Source organism: Labrus bergylta, chromosome 21 (genome assembly GCF_963930695.1).
Source record: "Labrus bergylta chromosome 21, fLabBer1.1, whole genome shotgun sequence".
NCBI classification, from domain to species: Eukaryota; Metazoa; Chordata; class Actinopteri; order Labriformes; family Labridae; genus Labrus; species Labrus bergylta.
The window spans coordinates 7,523,169-7,543,445 of record NC_089215.1 but is presented as its reverse complement, the minus strand read 5'-3'; the positions used below and the strand labels follow the sequence as shown (position 1 = coordinate 7,543,445).

Sequence of the window (20,277 nt, the reverse complement as noted above, 5' to 3'; positions counted from 1 at the left end):
GCAAACCCCAACACTCCCTGGCTGATTTCCTAAAACAACTTATTCAAAACCTCAGTGCACCCTGTTTTAGAAATCAGGAAGGCATTATGGAACTGAATTGTTTTCTTGTATTTTGCAGACACTTGAACCAATTCTAAAAGGGCCAGTTATTCTAAATTACAGGGAACTACTTCTGCTACTCAAGAGGCAGTTCAGCAAGCCGTTTTTTGGAAAACCGTTTCTTTTTGTTTCCACACAATTTTATGGAAACAGAAACCTTCATTGTGTTAGTGTGAAACCGAAATCCTCATGCTGATGTACATGCCTTTGGCCTGCAGCTAAATCAGCAAGTATTTATATCTTGCAGAAAGAAATGCAAAAGATGTCATTGGTATTCCTATCTGTGGGTGCATTTCAAGTGAAAACAATAAAGCCGTAACAAATGAATTGCATCATTGTGTCTGTTTTTTCTTGCATCATGTTCTGCGTGCAGAGTTTGGTATTCTTTTGTGTCATAATGTGGGTTAAGGCTGAGAATGGAAGGAAGCGCAGAGGAGGGGGTGAATGCAAAGTCATTTTCAGGACGGGTCATGCTAATGCAACAGCTTTGAGCTTCCGCATTAATTCAAATGGTTTGCAAAGAAACTGGCCCAAGGCCCAAGGCCCGTGCATCTATATTCATTGCAACCTCATGTTGAACTAATGAGCAACTTGGGAACTTCAAACAATCAAGCCTATCAGTCTTTTCACAAGGTAAATGCATACCAAAAAAAAAAAAACAGCATTTCAATTAATTAAATCTGTCTGTACTTGGACGCCCTCCCCTCTTTTTTTTTTTTTTCCTTGCCCTTCTCCCCCCATCTCGGAAGCCCTCGAGGGAAATCAAACAATTAAGAACTGAATACAAATGCACTCTCCCTCTCTTCATGTCTCTCACCCCTGTGATTGTGTCGGGCAGAGAGATGTCCTCTCTCCTTCTAGTAAAAGTCTGGCTTTGATGTGATGGGTTTCCTAGGATGTGCATCCTGACTGTCTGTGCTTAAAGGTGGTGAGTGACTGGAGGAGATGCTGCACGATTCTAGGAAGAGGGAGAACAAAAATAACCTTAATTATTTAAAGAAAAATGAACAACTAGTGCAACGTGGTCAGAATTCTTTTGCATTTGCTACAGGTTGTGGTCTGTTTTTTTCTATCAAATCTGTTTTCTGAAGACAAAAGGTGACACAAGTTGACGACTGAGTTCCCAGTAATGCACTACTAGCCCATCAATCATGCGTGGTGCAGTGATCCTTCGGAGGGAAAATTGCTGCTCTTGTTCAGCTGATGCAAACAGGACGTGGAGCATAATTGGCTTTCTCTGAGACAATGTTTGGACACATCAAATAATACAGCAAAGCATGCAGATGGAGCACACAGCTGGGGCTTGTTCATTTTTTACAGCGTCCATGGCACATTGCACATACACAAAAGGTGTGTGTGTGTGTGGTTAATTTGTATTCACAAATAAAACACATTTGCTAATAATCACTTGATATGCAAAACCAAGGCCATAGCTCAGAGTAGAACAAACCTGAGGTCATAAGCGCATTTCACCCAACAACAAAAAAATGTTTGTACATTTTCGCTTAACCCTGAACAAAGCCTCTTATCATTTACATTTTCTTCCTTTAAACAAGCAGTTGTCTTTTTTCTTTCATGTGTATTTTAGATCCCAACATGAAGGTCTGAGTGTTGTTTTAAAGCTTTCTGCTTTCCACTCTGCTGGGAAAATCTACTGAATCATTTATTGAATTGTTAATTTATTGGCTGATTTGAATATATATCAAGTCTTGTATTTCTTTTAAAGAGCTAGTCAATTATAACACCATGAGACACTTGAAAAAGCGTAATGTTTAAAGGAACACTTCAACACTGGGTAATGTGTATATTTGGGGAGTTTTACGAGAGGTCAAGTTAAAGGATGAAGTCAACTCTCTTACATATGTGTTAAATACAGAACTGGAGTGAAGCAGAGGGGGGAAATTGAGAAAAAAGGTGTAGGTCACTTGTCAACCACTAGCGAGTCATAGGGCGCATTAACACTAGGCAATCCGTACTGTGCCCAAGCACGTTTAACCCTCAAAGTCCAGTTAATTTGACTAGTGTCAGAGCTCCGTGCCTACACTTCCTTGACCCTGGCACAGAAGGAAGAGGTCGGCTTCAGCACGGTACAGTTGCTCATGCACGAGCACGAGCATGAGCACGCCACAAATATCATCCATCCCTGCCTTCCATTATCGAGAAATGCTGCTGTGTTAAACCACGGAGTCAAGAAAGTTGCTGTTGCCTGATGTGTGTACGCAGTAGGGCTGGTAAAAAAAATCGATTCATCAATGCATTGCAATTATTAATTTCCCAATTCAATATCAATTCAGGGAAATCCTGAGATCGATTCTTTTTCCGTTGCAATGACACCCCTCTCCACTGGGGGCACTGTGAATTCAGATCAGGCTCAATTTTGCACTTTTGATCATACTGTACTTTCTGTTTTATTCTTTGTTTATTAAAGAATGTTGCAACGATAAAATACGTTTTTTTGAGCCAATTTGTTTTAAACTAATACAAACACATAATTATTTAACAAATATAAGAAGGTACTGTGAGTAGTTATCTGGGTATTGCTCTCATCTATGTGTAATATTGAATCGATATCGAAGCAAATTGATCAATATTGAATCGCATCGAATCGTGACCCAAAGAATCGAAATCGAATTGAATTGTGAGGTTGTGGACAATACCCAGCTCTAGTACGCACTCAGCCTTTTTTTTTTGAGTCCACCTGTCTTGTAAACTAAGCATGCTTCATGATAAGCAGAGTGTAAAATGCATTGAAGCATTTGTGCCATGAAAAATCAAAGTATAAAAAAAGTAAACCTGGGATTTAATATGGGTTCATGTGCGGGTTCATGTACTATTTCTTGGCTGGGCGCAGTGATTTCCTGGAAAGCTCATGATGAACACCAGACTCCAGACGTATAGCCTTTGCTTAATAGATACGCGATATCAATCTTGACATTCAAAATCAAGAGAGCAAACAAATATGTTCCTCAAAGTTGGAACTATTGCTTGAACTCCCTTAACCTTGTCAAATCCCAAAATCTCTCTCCGATTCCCATCAGACAACAGGATCTACTTCTGCTGGCTAAATTAATGCCTTTTTGTTTGTTTTCTGAAGTGCCCATACCTTTTCCTGTCAGCTCATGTGCCAACAAATAAGAGCTCCTGCTGAACCCTCTGAATTTACAACCTGCCCCCCTGACCTCTTTGGAAACTCGGTTTATGATTTCAAGGCGAGTGTGTCACGGCCTCGGGGGTCCCTGCACCCTGAAGCAGTCCACAGCCTCTTTATCAAACCCTGGCAGCTCCTATTGTTGTTGGCAGCTCAGTCCTGTCCCCTTAGCTGGAGGGATTAGGTGAGACTGAGTGAGGAGGGGTATAGAGGGGCTGTAGGAAAAGGAGACCCCGCTGCATCCCTCACCCCAACGGGGAGTTATTAAAAGCTGCTGAGAAAACAAGTAAGGAGGGAGAAACGTGAAGGCAGGTAGACAGAAAGAGGAGGCCTTCACACTTCATCTGACAAAGAACAAACCCTCAAATCCAGTCATCACACATCCTTCCTCTTCCTCTGTCTTACTCCCCGTGTGTCCGTCTCTCAGCACCGTGGGGCCTCAGATGTGTTACTTTAATGACGAGTGGGACGGGGGATCCAAAAGCATCTGCTTTTTCTGCATGACATGGAGACAGGGGAGGGGGGGGGGGGGGTGGGGGTGCTGGCTTTCTCTGCACCATTTCCTTTTATCAGCAAGCTAAATTTAGTGATGAAAGAGGTATTTGAACTCCTACACAGGTTTCCCATTTTGTTGGGACTGGAGGTTTTTAAATGAGTCAAAAAGCAGGAGAAATAAGAGGTAGCGGAAGGATGTTCAGCAGCAGAGATGCAACCTTTTAGGGCAAGAGAGGGAACTGAACTTGGAGGGTTTTTTTTTTTTCGCTGTGCTAGTCAACCGGAGCGGATGCTGTTTTTGTGCTCAATCCAGCATTCATTTTTCACAAGGACACTGCTCTGCATGAAGAACAACAGGAGAAGGGGTGGGGGGAAAAAACTCCTACATCAGCCGAAAAGAGACGGGCTTCCTTAAGCCCAGATCTGACCGTCTGACTGATGACCGCGCACAGCTTCTACGCTCAGACGTTGACCCCGCTCGCAGGGAGGGCTGGTCACAGGAAGGTCAGTGGAGTGTGAGAACGAGGAGAACAGGATGGAGGACAAGTAGAGCGAGCGTTCCCTCCCGGCTGACACAGACTCACACTGTAACTCAGGCAAATTTGTTCGTCTGTCAGAGCGAGGATGGAATCCAGAAGTTTGAGCCTGGACTGATTATCTCTAGTCAGCAGCAAAAGAGGTCAGAAACTTTTGGCTGCTTTTGTTTATTCCCTTTGGCACCCCCCCCCCCTCCCCCCAGCCTTGAGAAAATGAGATTTCACCCGCAAAAAAATGATGGAGAAAGTTTGCTTAAATAGGTGAAAGGGGGAGATTGTGAGCCAGAGAGACAGAAAGGCAGACAATCTGACGAAAAGAGCAAACAAAAGGAAGACGAAGGCAGAGGGTCTTGGATTACCAATGCTGAAACTAAATTCGGTGCTTCAAAATCCCCAAGAACCTCTAATAAAGCCATCTTTTCATATGCAATTCAAATTCAAATGCACTTCTGCTCCTGCTTACTGGCTGTAAACAAATTGTGTTATTCCTTAAAGGCATACCAGTCAAATCTATAAGACAGGGTGTGTGTTTACGCTCTTCTTTAATAGCAGAGTTTCGACAAAACAGGAGCCCCTGGAGGAAGTTATATCATTTTGCTTGCTTATTTCCCCGATGTCTGTATAAAACACAGCTATGACATTATTGCAAGCCTTTCAGGAAGACAAAAGAAGGCAGCATTGTAACAGGTTTCCAGGCCCCAAGTTTGGCTATTGTGTGCGCATTTAGTAACAGTGAAAAATCCAAAGCACAGTAGTTGTGTTACAGTGCGTTGATTTGTCTTTTTAATTACAATAAACGTAATGCCTAAAACAAGCAGGAAGCATGAGGAAGCATGAGGAAGCACACAAGCGAAATGTGATTTGTGCTGATTTGTTTGTAGAGTGGCACTTCTACAATCAATAAGACAAACTGACATAATTGAATGTCAATGAAACGAGCAGTTAAGATAAAAACAGGCACTTTTAATTAGTCTGTGTTGTAGCATATTACAAAAGATCTGGAAAAGTCTAAATTGATAGATGGTGATTGCTGCTTATCTTCAAATAGTTTTGAAGTGACTTTGGAACAGAGACTCAAAACACAATGTCAGGATTTGGATGGTAAGTGCGCTTCAAGGTTGTAGTCCTCCAAGGGGGCGGCCCGGGTTTTAAAATCCGACCTGTGACACCTTGTCATTGTGTCATTCCCCCTCTCTTACTCTCTCTCTCTGATTTCTGACTCTAGTTTATGCATAAATAAAGGCATAAAAAATCCCAAACTTAAATCTTAAAAAAAACATAGTCATGCTCATTTTCAATAATCTTCGTCTTACTCATTCGATACTTGATTTATTCAACCTCTATTTTTCCTGTTTCCCGCATTTCCTTTACATCTATAACCTTTATCACCTGTCATGACATCTCATGTTTTTATCTGTCTTGTATTTCTCTTATATTTGATGCTCTTTTGCCTTCATCTTTTCATACTGTAATGTTGAAGCAACCTGGCACGAGGCTTTCCCTTTACGATTAATACAATACCATCTCGTCTCATCTTATCTTTTTCTAACACAATTTACAAGAGGGATTGAGTGTTAGAAATAGAAGAAGTACTGTACGTACCTTTCTCTGTATAAACCGTCTGGAATATGTTGAAAAGTCATACAATGATGGATCTTCTGAATAAAGCCTTACAATATGCTCAATGAAATAAAAAGAAATGAAGGTCTGAAAATGAATCACATGGCCCACCCTACTTTCATAATCCCCCCCCCCCCCTTTTCATAACCTGTAATGCAATCTTATATTAAAAGAAGCAACGGTGCCTTTTTCTACCAGTTTACTGGTGAAATATAAAGGTATTATTGTTCACTCTTTGAATTATTTCTTTAACACCACATTTTGCACAGCTGGTTTTTAATAATAAAAGATCTTAAAAGATAAAAGAAATAACAAGGTGAGGGCTGTATGGATTTTGATCCCTGGGAAAGTGGTTTCATTTGAAACAGATTTACAAAAGACTGCTAAACTCCGTCTATAACAATCTCTAGCACATAAAAATGCATCCTTATCTTTGGTGAAGGTATGTATTGAGTGATGACTCGTCCTCCGGAGGAAAAATGCTGCTGACAGAAGGTTTTAGTTGGCTGTGTGCTTTGTGGTGAAGGGAGGGCGGCTGAGGAATAGATCTAGCAGCTGGAGTCCTGAGACCCCAGTGGTCCGTCTGGAAAAAGGCTCAGAGCAGAGAGGGGAAGACCCCTATCACTGCACAGAAGGTCTTTTTTTAACAAGCTATTAGTCAATCTTCATTTTCTTTGGTTTCCTACTTAAAGAAACCATCCATTCCTTTGAAAAGTGTTTTGCTTATCGGGACTTAAATGTTTGACCTTCACTGTGCAGGAAGATGTATGTGCAGAGGTTGTACATTCATCATTTGATGTTGGGTCTTTTTTTCACATGTATCTGCTGCATATGGACCTTTTATTATGTGCAAACCTGAAATCTAACTTGTTTGACATGTTTGTACGATGGGATTTTGCAACATTGAAACTACTGTGGCTTTTTGTAGTCAAAATTGGACACTTCCCAGATTTCAAGTCTTTTTTTTTTTTCATTATTTGTTGGCCCCTTAGCCTTAATTGATAGGACAGCTGAAGAGAGACTAGATGTGAGGAGGAAAGAGCCAGGTAGACATGAGTAAGGCCGAAGCTAGCAGTTGAACATACAGCGATGAGGATCGTGGGGCCCGTCTGAGCCATTAATACTTTTGAGGAATAACTATATCAGACAGAAATTATAATTCAATGCAGAGTATTTTGATTGGCTTTAAACATTTCTCTGGGGCAATAACACTCAGTTAACAAAGTATTGAGGCATTGAGGTGGGACATGAATTCCAATGTGATTTTAGCGCAAAATGAGAATCTTTTGAAAAGTGTCTCACTTCAAAAATTACTACCTCACCTGTGACAAATATTCTCAAATTGCTTATCAACTGGTATAATGGTCTCTGAGCATAATGGCCAGATGAGGGAACAGGAAAGTTACAGAGGAAGAGTGACATCAGGACAGGTTGGGTTGTTTTGGGGTTTTGAAGTTATTGTAAAGGTTGTGTTGGGGATTGAAGGCTTTTAAACCTTTGAAAATGCATTAAAACAGAACTTTAAAGAACATCTTGCTTGCATGTCCTACTCCTCTCATCCACAAAAGGACAAGCCTTTCTAAGAGTGTTTTTTTCCAGTGTTGCCGGGCACTTCCTAATTAATAAGGAACATGGAGTAGCAAATCCACATTATTAATTACTGCTCTGAGCTTGAAAATAATTGGAGCTTCTGAGAAGGTAATTCAAAAGAGGACAGCTCCTTCCAAAAAAGAAAAAAAAAATCCCTTTTGAAGGAAGTAGTTAAAAGGTGCTGGCGCAGGACAGAGACGCACCCATTTCCATGGCTTGTCTTTGAAACTAATGAATCACAGTATATCATGGCCCTGCAGCCGCAAGGTTGACGAGAAAGGTACAAAGACAAAGTTAACCTCAGTGCATCCTTCTTTTGGAATAAAGGTTTGTGGTTGGGGATTTTTTTATTTTTTTTATTTTAGAAGCTGGTGTGTGTGAATTCTGCCAATAAAGGAAGTTTATGTTTGCCTACAGGAGAGTGAAAATTAATGAGCATTCTTACAAGAATGGTAAATAAGTATGCTTTGTGTTCATAAACAGATTTCAGTTCTTACTGGTCATTGTTTTTTGTTTTTTTTAAGATTTATTTTGGGCTTTTCGTGCCTTTAATTCAGAGAGAGGACAGTGGATAGAGTTGGAAACTAGAACATGCCATTCCCCGCTCTCTCTCCCACGGGGCCACGGGTGGAGGCGAACCCGGGCCTACCGCTCGAGACGAGAGTCTCAACACATGGGACGTGCGCCCTGCCACTGAGCCACTGAGCCACCCTTACTGGTCATTGTTGACTTCAATGGGCTGCTTTAGCTATCCAGCAACTTTAATGTAAAACAATAATTTAACCACTTTTAATCTGTCCTTCTTTCATCATGTTTTTGTGATTCTTGGCTGATAGATTTGAGGACAGTCTGATAAGTCTCTGACAGTGGATCCAGATGTGCACACTTGGCGTCTGATAAGATAATCAGGAGTAAGGCATTAATTAGATCCCATCTCCACAGTAATAACAGGAGCAACTTGAGCTTTAATGAATGGAGATTTCAAATCTTCAGTTTTATCTCTTCGTCTTCCTTAAATATTTGAAACGTTTTATCTTCCATCATTTCTCATGCTGAGGCTTTTCCTCTTGTTCTTACTCCAGGTCTACAATGTGGGGATGTTGGGTTCTAGCACGTATCAACAGGGATCAAAGTATTGCTTTAGAAAAATGATAATCATTAGGTCTCAATTAAAACTCATGCAAGGAGCTGTGTCTTGCCCAATGACATTCCAACATGTGACTGCAGGAACTGGGTATCAAACCCCCAACTTTCCAGTTTAGAGAAGACCAACTCCACCAGTGCACCGGCCCTACCATGGCTAGACGCATCGTTACATCACGATACAAAACTTTGGAAAATTTGGAAAAACGTGTATAAAATAAATATTTGTCATAATGTTTGAAATGTCAAACTAAAAATCCTTTCTTAACAATTCAAACAACCCTATGGATGGGGGATTAGGGTTAAGGTACTATGGAGGCTCCCTGACTTATGTCTGTTCCAATAGAATACAATTTTACCTCAAATTTGGCACTACATTTGTTTTAATTGTCAACCCTCACCTCAATTGATACAAAAATTGGGTTAAATCTCTAAAAGCCATACTTAGAAATGTAAACCGACATTGTTTGAGATTAGAGCAGCGATCACAGACATTTGCCTTGCCTTGTTGCATTCAATGCAAGCACTAGAGACAAGTACTATTAATCTTGTTTTATGACTGATTTACAGTAATGACTTGGAGAAGGATTTGATACACTTCTGGCTCCCTCCTGCTTTAACAACAAGAAGTATGATTTGATACATGACTATCCCTAGGTTTGACATTCCTTAAACAATCTGTGTGTGGCTCCGCATTCGAGGACAATAATTCTGCAAAGGAGGTCATAAGACGTCTTTTTTCCAGAAAGGGTTGGTTATTTGTGCATTGTCTATAGCTTTCTGTTTGTATAGATCCCCAGGAGAGCCTGTTTCCTGTTTGTGTTTTCAGTGAGACACGAGGACGTCTTCATTGCGTGAAGCAACAGATCACAGGCCAGCAGCAGCCCAGCCTGAGATATGGAGTCGAATAACATCCCTAAAACCCAATACGCAAACTGGGACAAACAGTGTCTGGATCCTGTCCAGGTTTAGTTTTATTGTTCTTCCAAACACCAACGAGATAGAAAAAGTTAGCAGCCAAGCCTTTTACTCAGGAAGCCTCTGCCTGCTTTGTATCCAGGGAAAAGGCTAGATTAAATTTGCTTCTTTGTGTCTGTTGGTCTCAGAGCATGAAGATGAAAAGTCTCCATAAGATTGATAGCCAACCCTCAAGGCCCCCTTATGTTTAGAGCCAAACAACATGATGAGCAGGGTGGAACTCCAATGCAGACAATCGAGAACATCCTCCACCCAGTTGACAAGCCCCAGGCCTCATTTTAGTGATCCTGCAGTCCATTAGAAAGATAAGAACAGGGCAGGAGAGCATGCTGCCTGCTCAGCTAGGGACTCATCTTGATATACCTAGAGGCCTCACATTCACAGAGCCACAAACAGCTTGGCAAGAAGTGGTTCCATACCCAACAGTCAAAGCTCAAGGGCTGTTCCCAACGGTGTAGATGCGCACAAACTTCAGGGTTTCTTTCCTCCAATAGAGCCAAAGGGAGTAGATAAATTAATGGCTCCTTTTGTGCAAAAAAGTTAGTGAAAACAACCATATAAAAACATTATTTTTTTTCTTTCTGAGCAGGACAAAACGCCAGAGCACATGTACCCACACTGTCCCTTTTCATTGGGAATGTACAAATGGTTCAGAGCCTTACCTTGAGATGGAAACAAAGGAAACAAAGGATCTATTTCAAAAAGCAAAGGTCGGGTTTTGTAATTGATATGAAAGGTTCAGATGCTGCTTACACTGTACGCTAGAACCACACTGTTGTTAGTGAGCATCACTTTGTATGTAGCTGTAATCTGCTCTTCTCTGACGAGGGGTTTTTAAAATATGGAATCAGATTGGCTCTATAGTTGGTGTACTCGCAAATACCCTATGACACTGTATAGGTATTAGTATATGGTTTGATATTCCTTTATTTTAGAAAGCACCAGCTAGACTTACATTTTAAACATTAGTACCTTCGTTTGAATTACATCATCAAAACTTCCTACACTGTGTATCAGGTTACAGGCATCATTTGTGTCCTTTGGTTTAATCAGGTAGTGCTTCATTTTTATGATACATATACAGTTAGTATAAGTAGAAAGTAACTAATTTACTTTACAAAACTTCATGACACAGAATTGTAAGATTTATATGTTTGACATTGAACACCGCATTGAACACCAAGATAAAACAACGGACTTGTTGCTAAATTGCTCAATACTTATCCGAACAGGCCTATACTGATGTCCATCCACTGGAGTCCATCAGCAAATTCCCTTTTTCAATGCAAACAAAACTTGAAATGAAAAAATGGAAAATGTGCTAAATTGGACTTTTTTTCAATGCTGCCTCAATAAAAGTAATTGGATTATAGCCAATAAGTGTTGTATATTCTTATTGACAATCTTTGAATTTAAATAAATAGAGCTATATGAAAGTAATCCTGGAATGGCTCTTCGGGCAGAAATGTTTTGAACCATAATATCCACACCAAACGTACCACTTAGATGGCACAGTTGGCTCCAGGCATTGTGTGCCCTTTCTATCTAGAAAACAGGCAGCTTTATAAGGCAGTCAGAGGATATGTGACATGTGTCTCAAGCTTCTTCTATTCTAAATTCCGAGAAGCAGACAGACCATACAAAGCTCTATATTGGCTAACAAAAACTGGTCCATTGTTGAAACTGGACACATAAAGAATGTAATTTCAGGAAGTTTGGGATCACTTGATCATGGTTATTGTTGACTTCAATGGGCTGCCTGCTTTAATTTTAAACTTTACTCTCAAGAACACAGCAGTAGTGATGTGTAATCATATAAATATAGAGCATGTACACTTCTCAATACAATAAAACTAACTGTATTCAGCTGTGCAGCTCACATCATTGTGTGCCAGCGATATTTATTAAGAAAGACCTTAGGAAACAAAAAGTGTTCTCAGGCTTTAATTCAAATCACTTCATTCTGGAGAACATCCATTCCTCCCGTACTGATGCAGGCTGTGTTTGAACAACTGGATTTCATCAGCCAGTCTGCCAGAAACTTCAGACAAGGACCCTCACTTAATGTCAGCACAGCAGGTTCAGTTCTAATCCGCAGAGCAACTCACTCAACAAGTCACACATCCTCTTAAAAATATCCACGTTTTTGATTCTTCTTGTCAAACATGCATGACATAAAGAAGCTTCTTGTTTGGAGATTTTGAAGTAGAGTTTTGATTTATCCCATAAATGTGTGAGAGTCTGCAGATGATGAGAATTCCACCCTTGCCGGTTCTAAAACCTTGTTCTTCAGACTAGATGGAAGTGTTGAGAGTAATTCTGACAGGTTGGTGTTTGGAAAGCACAGAGGTTTGTTTAGGTAAAGTCTTTCCATCATGCTGGAGCTCATTAGACTCGTCTCTGTTTGTGGACTTTATCGTTAACTTCTACGGGACGACGATGACAGCCACGCTGGATTAGGATCATGTAGGCGATTTATGGGAATGCAGGTTGTATTTCCATTCAAACCGATCACAGGGGGAAAGTTAAGTTCCCCGATTCAAAATGAAATGTTTTTACTGTAAAAGAGCGTAATTCCCTACTATAAATGGGCCTGTTGAAAATTTGACAATCTGCAAGTCAGCTTTGCAAAATCCCCACCTGTGCAGAGCTGGAATGTTATTCGACAGAAAGAGCGAGTGTGATTTCCCATCAAAATATTTTCAAAGTAGGTAAGCCGTAAAATTGCGGTCGCTGGTGTTGAAAGCTTTGTCCCACAGTCTGCAGGTGGAATTTACATATATTAAGTCTGGGAAACAAGTGAGATTCATGGCCGAGTCTGACATAAAAACCCCATCCTCGCTCTCTTTGACTCTCTGCTTGCTCCATCTCTTTCCCCTTTTCTCTTTATCTCACAGACGACTCTGCTTGTTCCTGGCTGCTCATGTGTGGCAGCAGAGCTGGATGGAAAACATATTGCTCCATCAATCACGTCCCATTCTTCTCAGAAACACACTCGAATCGGTCTCATTCAGTCAGCCCTTGTGTAAAAATGCAAAGATGACAAATAATTCCTACCAACAGATCCAGAGTTATATCTCCGTCAAACTACAGTGCTATCTATATAAAATGATGTTCCCCCTCATTGTCAGTTTCCAGGCTGACAATGTGTTGACAGTGTGTTAATATACACAGCAAGGAGTGGGTAACATGTTCAAACAAAGCCCCTTTTCCCCTGTGTTATGCCGATAGATCAAATGAAAAGATAGAAGGAGAAGAAGGAGGAAGACGTTGGTTTCAATCAACGTCTGTCTGATGTTTGCGAGAGTTCTGTCTTTCAAGTCTTTGATTTCGCACACAAGATCGCCAGAGTGCAAATAGCAAAACCATGCCGGCATTGAAATAAAGAGAAACACTTCTTCCTATGCCTTGCCTGGTTTTTAAAATGTGACACACAACTTGGCTGCAGCCCCAGCCCCTGTAGCCCCTGGGCAGTGCATATGTCGCCCATTTGTAATCTAGAAAGCACTCAGTTCCAGACTAAGGCCAAGTATGAATGGAGAGAGCACTTACTCGTTTTTCTCGAGAGCCAAGAGCAGCTGTTCACCTTCCGCTTCAATCAGGAGCTTCAGTGATGCAGGGTGACTCTGAGGAGACAATAGTCAGGAGAGGGGATGAGAAATATTCCTTCTGGTTTCAGGACGAGAGCATTTTGATTGAGCAAAGATTGCTAGTAATCTTGTAAGACCAAGTTGTAAGACTTTACCTGATTCAGTCAAACGAGTTTTGACTTTTTAATACAAAGTTGTGCCATTTGTTTTTCTCAGTAAAAGTCCCAATGAAATGAAAAATACATTTTCACAGTTTTAATCCTCTGTTCCAGTGGTTAAAGTGAATTTATCTGCCATTAGCTGCCAAATATACTTCAATAAAGCCTTCTCTGATTATTTTCACATCAACATAACTGTATTTGTTCTTCCTGTAAAATGTTTCCAATGTCTGATTACTTATCCAGCACTCAGGGGACGTTTACTCATTTTACAACCAATTTTAAAACCTCTCAAAGCTAACGATCCAATCAAATTCATCCCAACGTTATTTTGTGATTGGCTCCATCCATTTTAAGTTGGAAATATGTCAAAACTTGGCAGTTAGATGCTCTCAAAGTTCAGTTTCATGAGGACTTTAAGCTCCACATCAAACTCCTAAGGAATATCAGCCAACATGTGTTCCATTTTTCACAACACAAACAGGTTTTCAACCATACATTAAATCATCTTCTGCACGTTGTTATGTTAGTGCTCCAAGTTGTTTTTGTATTCTACACAATTTAACTTGAGGCAGGCTTTTATTAAGCTAGTCAGCGAGCTTGTTAGCAAAAGCATGCAGCCAAGCTAGCTCCGCCGCAAACAGACAAATATCTAACTTGAAACAGCCTTACCTGAATTAATACATTTTTCTCAAGTAACTCAGAAAGTGAAACCTCTGCGGATAATTTTCTAATGCTAAAAAGCTTAGTGAACCATAAACACTGAAGGATTCCTTACCCCCAAAACAAGCTGAGCACTGTCAAACAAGCTAGTAGCAGCATTTTTGCTAGCCTGGTGTCTTGCGTCAGATTAAGAAAGGAATCAAATCAAGGCAGAATTTTAAAGTGAAATGTCTTTGTTTTTTCTCATGAATAGGTGAGTTTGTTTGAAAGAGAAGAGTGGTAGTTCAGCTAAAGGTGAACCTTTATGAACGTTTAGCATTTTAAGATTTGTTTTTGTTTTTTAATGAAAAGCCTGCTGTGCTCTGTGCTACAAAATCTTTCACAGTCAAAAAAAAAGACAACTCAGGATACTCACAACTGATGATAGGAACTATTGCATGACTTTTTTTGGGGGGGGGGAGGGGGCCTCTTATGCATAATTGCAATTGAATAGAATAACGAAAAAGAGGGCGATGTGTGGCCACAAAACAAAAACACATTTCAGTCCTGATGAGAGTGTGACTGAGCCACCCACACTGTGTGAAAACATGCAAGATGACTGTTTTCAATAGATGAGAGCAGTAAGAAATCCTTATGAGGCGTCTTTGAATCTTAGAACAAGAGCTGAGAGGATTAGCTTTATGTTTCTATTCCATTTGACATTAATCCTGCAGAAAGCCTCCAGTTTTTGCACCCCTGAGTTACAACACTGAGAGCGTCCGTGTGTCTCTGTTACAGTCAGATGAAGTGGCACTGAGTCGTACATCTTTTCTGTCAGTCGTGCCATGCAACAAATGCGGCTGCTCAAACACACACACACACACACACACACACACACACACACACACACACACACACACACACACACACACACACACACACACACATATTCATCCACATGTCAACACCTAAACCTCCTCTTTTGTGCAGTGCCCCCACTCCAAACAATGACAAAAAAACATCTCACATTCTCCATATCACCGAGCAACCACACACACAAACACATTTTTAACACATGTAGTTCAATGTGGGTCAACTATAGAAAGGAGCGCCACTCTGGGTTAAGTCATCCATCACCCCCTGTGGAGAAGAATGTGTAGCGGATCATAAAAGGACATGGAAGCAGAACACTTAAGGTTTTAGGCAGTATCATTGCACAAGTCATGTGGGATTAAACTTCCTGCTGTTTTTATTCACACAGCGCTCTATATGCATGTTATGACCTCCTTCACTCGGCATAACGTTAATGACAAACAGCCATTTATAACCTAATGGAAAATAAAGATAGTAGGCTACACTGCATGTTTTAGCTTGTAACTTTGAGAGTACTGGATTTAAATAAGCACTTGTTTCACCCACACTGTGAGTATTTTTAACTCTGAGGATCTGTTTTGTTTTGTTTTCCGAGGTAATAATGTCCCAAACAAACCTTGTGGCACCTTCTCTGTTTCGTTATAGGCCTTAACAAATTAATTCACAAATGAATTGACTCAATAACACCACCTGGGGACACAAGCTGTGTTTTTAAGTCTGTTGGCAGCCATGTGTTTGGTGTTATTATCCCAGACTGTTTAACAAAACCAAACAGAGCCAAGGATGCCAGATTTCAAATATTTAATTAACGTTCCAGTGGGCTGTATCATGTTTTCCTCCCCTCCAAGTCGCAGATTCTTCAGCTGTAGCAGCAATCTCTGCCTTTGTTGCAGAGATGTCTGTTGACTTGACTACTGATTCCATAGTCGTGCTAATTTAAAGGCTATACTGAATAGATAAATATAGCAACTACCTCTCAAGGCTTGAGGTAGGGCTGCAGGGGAAATGAGAAAGTCATCTAATTCATAGCTTGTGGTATAGCTACATAGCTTGTGTTGCTTTCTGAGTGTTTTTATAAAAGATGAAAAGTCTTTAATTAGTGGCTAAGGTGAAAGGCAACCCCTATAGGCAACCTATACCAGGAGCTTAAACTTTCCATCTTTCCATTTTAAAGCCACATCTGAAAAACTTTCCCCTGCATGAGAAAAAACAGATTCCTCATTTGACTGAATGAGAGCATGCCAGAAACACAGTGTGAGTGAGAATTCAGATATCACAGGGAAATCAATGCTGAGGCGTCTGGCTGACGTAATCCAGCATGGGTAATGGCAAATGCATTTGGACTTGTAAAGCACTTTTACACTATGTGCCATATTGACAACACATTGACACTGATGACAGCTGTTGCTATGTGAAGTTGTTGCCCGCTTGCCCGCCTATTCCATTCACACACATTTACATGCCTCTAGCTTGGCAGCAGTAGCAATGTGGGGTTCAGTGTCTTGCCCAAAGACACTTCAACATGTGTCTGCATTGTCTTGGGATCAAACCCCCGACCTCGGGCTGAGAGACAACCAGCCGACCCCTACTGCGCATCAGCCCACTGAGCCACAGCCACATGGCAGACGTGTATTTTCCTGGTAGATTCCTTTGTCATGTTAACACCATATTTCTATTTCTGTTATTTGGATGAAAAATAATTACTAAGAGTTATATTATCTCTGGAGTGTTTTGGGTTCGGATAAGCCAAAAATGAAACAGCACCAATGTTGAAATAATTTAAAAGGGGTCCTGGTTCAGCACCAGGTTGGACTCCGACCCTTGGCTCTTTGATGCAAGTTGTCCCCACTCTCTCCCCATATTTCCTAATAAGACAAATTAATCATTTCATCAACTAACTATTATTCACCTGGGGTTTGAGCTGGCTGATTGGTTTCCAGTCTTGTCCAACAAACTGCAGAGGTACTGTGGTCCCATAGTGTTTCTGCTTGGCTGTTGGTCTGTGTTGAACAGTCGGACCCAAAAGATTCCCTGTGAAAGAAAAAATAAATACCATATGAGAATACACAGACAACTTCAAAGCTTTCCTTCTTTATTACAAATTCTCGTAGCATCTGTTAACGCAGACCTTGTCCAGCTCTGTGGAGACAAACAATAGGAATATTTCCTAATAGATATTATACAAACAACACCGGTAATTAATTCCTCCATGCTATTAAAGGCCTGAGCCTGGGGTTCATAAACAGCATCAGGAAAGAGACCCGACAGTGCAGCTGCCTTTTAATACAAAGTGTCACTTAAACAAAATCACAGTATTTGTTTTCGATGGCTCTCTGTGTCTCAGCATACAATTAATGCTATCTGAATGCTTTTGTTTTTCACTACTAACAATTATCTAAGCTGACAAAATGCCATCTCCAACACATCCTCGCTTTTCCTGAACATATGCTCACGCCTCTTCATACGATTGAGCCCGTCTACTCTGCCATTAAGACGTGAATACAACAGCACTAATCAGCACCCTCACACATCAAGGGATGAGAGCCGTTAGCCCACGGTGAAAACGTAAACACCCCTCTGCCACTCCAGCTGCATAAATCTGGTAGGTTCTTCAGGAAATGAGTGTTTCAAGCGAAGAGAAACTGGTTTTGCTGCTGCTTCTGTGAAAACTCCTGACACAAAATAGTGTTCAGGATAAGAGGCAGGGCTTAGATGTAGCATTGGGTCCTTTTTCCAATGCATGCTTTTTATGTCCTCTCACTCTGCTCTGACAGGGACCGTAAATAAGATGTGGACTTAAGCTCCATGTTCCAAAGTGATACCAATACTTCACGTTTTACACCCCTTAGTCTATCAATCCTTTCTTATGGCCAGCAATGGGGAGACTCCACTGGTTACAAAAATAATCCTGATTGTGTGAGACCACACCAGAAAATCAAATCAGCCTACTTCTCAGTTTATTTATAACCCCAGTAAACATTTTCTTAATGAGTTTATCATCTCAAATTCTAACTCCAACCCTTTTAAACATACAGCATGATGTTCCAGTTGTAAATACTAGTCCCATTTTGAGTTGACTTTGAACCAGTATGTGCTTTGCTTTTTCTGATATGCAATTACTATGGAAACCTGTCAACCAGTAAGGAGACATTGTGTGTCGCTGGACTGCAATCATTTCTAATATTATCAAAGAGATGTCGAAGTGCAACTGTGAGAAACAAGAGGACTTTGCTACCAGTGATCCCTGCAGTAATCAGCACTGCCCAGCGGGGAATGCTTTATCAGAGCCGGGGTCTTTCACTGAAGCAGCAGGGGTTGCTGGAATCATTAGTTAGTGCAAACATCCTAAATCAAATGTTTGTCTGTTTTTTGTTTTCTTCCACTGATGCTCCACCGAGCGTTTCCAAACAGCGGGGAAACAGATTTAGCTCAAAGATGATGTCAGCGGACTTGTGAGGAATGATGCGTGTGGTCTTGAGAATAATTTATGGTTTGTTTTGAACATGGAAATTTGTTACTTCTTAATTCTGAATCCAATTTTAAACAAATATGGACACAAAGCATTCTCGAGGGGAAGCACTCGTCACAGGTCATTATTATCACCAGCACATTCAGGGCTCTTCCAGCTCTTTCTTTCTCTCTACGCATGACTCACCCAGCTGAGTCTGCTTTTTATCCGGCTTTAATAACCCACACCAGGCCATGTCCTCCCCAGCTGAGCTTTTGTTCTGGTTCTCCTCTGAGGAAAACCACCTCCTCTGGAGTCCATCATAGAGCCGCTCCAGCTGATAGTGGAGAGCCAGAGGTGACCAGCTCAGCAGTCCTCATCCAGCAAACCACCCTGATGATGAGAAGCAGGCTCCAGCAAGGACGGGAGAGACTCACACACACACACACAACAGCAGGGAGAGGCATCTTACCCTCATTAGCCCTCGAAAACCACACTGTCTGGGGAGGAGAGGTGGGCACGCTGAGTAAGGCAGCATGGTGACCTCTATGAAAAGTGCGGATGGATACCAAAACAACATGGGGAGGGGAAAAAACTGGGAAATTCTGAGAGAGAAAAGGTCAAATTCCAAATTATGGTTAGCCAACTTATGAGGCTAGCACACACAGATGGAACTGCCATTCACATCAACTTTAAAGACATGGTTGGTAACTATACGGTTCTTTTTTTTCCCCCTTGACTTCAAAGTCAACAATTGAATAACCATTTTTTAATGTGGTGTGCAATGAGCTTTAATTCCCGCATATAAATGGCAATATATTAGTGGAAACAGTCTGCAGGCTTGGGAAAGACATTTTGGTAAAGTTGGAGCGTGCTGTGGCTCCTATGTGTAGAGTGTGTAAGCTTTTGTTAGCTAGAGTGTTATAAGAGCCACCAGAAGCATTGAGGGAGCGGTAAAAAGTGGCACCAGAACCCTGAGCCTTATTTATATGTTCAATAAAGGAGAGTGTAAACAGAGGTCTTAATAAAGCAGAGTTCTGGCCGCGATCGGCTCCCTTTATGCTCCGGTGTACACAAGGAGAGTTTGTGCCATTTATACGGCCTCAATAAAGTCAGTGCTAGGTTGGAGGATTGTATGAGTGTGTGTGTGCGCAGAAACATGACTGTGTGTGTTTGCTCGTGTGCGGGAGAAATGTGATACAGACCAATGTCTGAATAAGGTGATAAAATTTGCACTCCCTAGTGGTGTTGTTAAGAAAGAACAACAAGTTCTATTATGTACAGCCTTTGTGTTGTTGTTTTACACATTGTGGTCATCACACTTATCCCTGATTATGCGTTTCAGACATAAAACATTGCAGGTAAAAGCATCTTACCTGAATCAAATTGAAATGTTTTTTTTTTAATACAAGGGGGGTTTTTATACCTTAAGGGTTCTCCATCTGCAGATTGGGATCACCAATAAACCCGCGTGGTTGCAACATTGTAATTTCAGGAAACGTTTTTCTAAGGAATTAGAAGGTCTCTTTTACTAGCATCAAGTCTTATTAGATACAGCATGTTGTTGATTTTCCAAATAATGGTCAATATCGTAAACTCCACAGTATCCATGGTATTCTTTCGGGCAATGCAATTATTTACAGGTCACTCCAATGGCGACCTATAAACTGGGATACAGACATGGCAGCATGCGTCCACCATCTCGTCCAAATATGGTCACTTCAGGCTCCAAGAAACCAATATGGTGCAGCTGAACGGCCAACTTTAAGACGGTAGGGGTTCACAAATCATGTGGGTGTAATCCATTGATTTGTATAATGTAGGTGGATGTTAGTCTAAGTGACATCACCCACTGGTTTCTGAAGAGGCCTTTCAAACCCAACAATGGTGATTACCACTTTGGAACTGTATCACAACCTAACTTTTGTTCAGACAAGAAAAAAGACGAAGAGGTAGA

General features: G+C 41.0%; 1 protein-coding gene across 1 annotated transcript in view; it reads right to left on the bottom strand.

Annotated features, from left to right (window-relative positions):
• The window catches only part of LOC109992202 (disintegrin and metalloproteinase domain-containing protein 12), an 80,596-nt gene that overhangs the window by 50,192 nt on the left and 10,127 nt on the right, over positions 1-20,277 (bottom strand). The window contains exons 2-3 of the mRNA XM_020644728.3: positions 16,782-16,903; positions 13,162-13,235 (exon numbers count right to left, since the gene is read on the bottom strand). Coding sequence (XP_020500384.1) covers positions 13,162-13,235; positions 16,782-16,903 — 196 coding nt within the window. The remainder of the gene's footprint in view (positions 1-13,161; positions 13,236-16,781; positions 16,904-20,277) is intronic.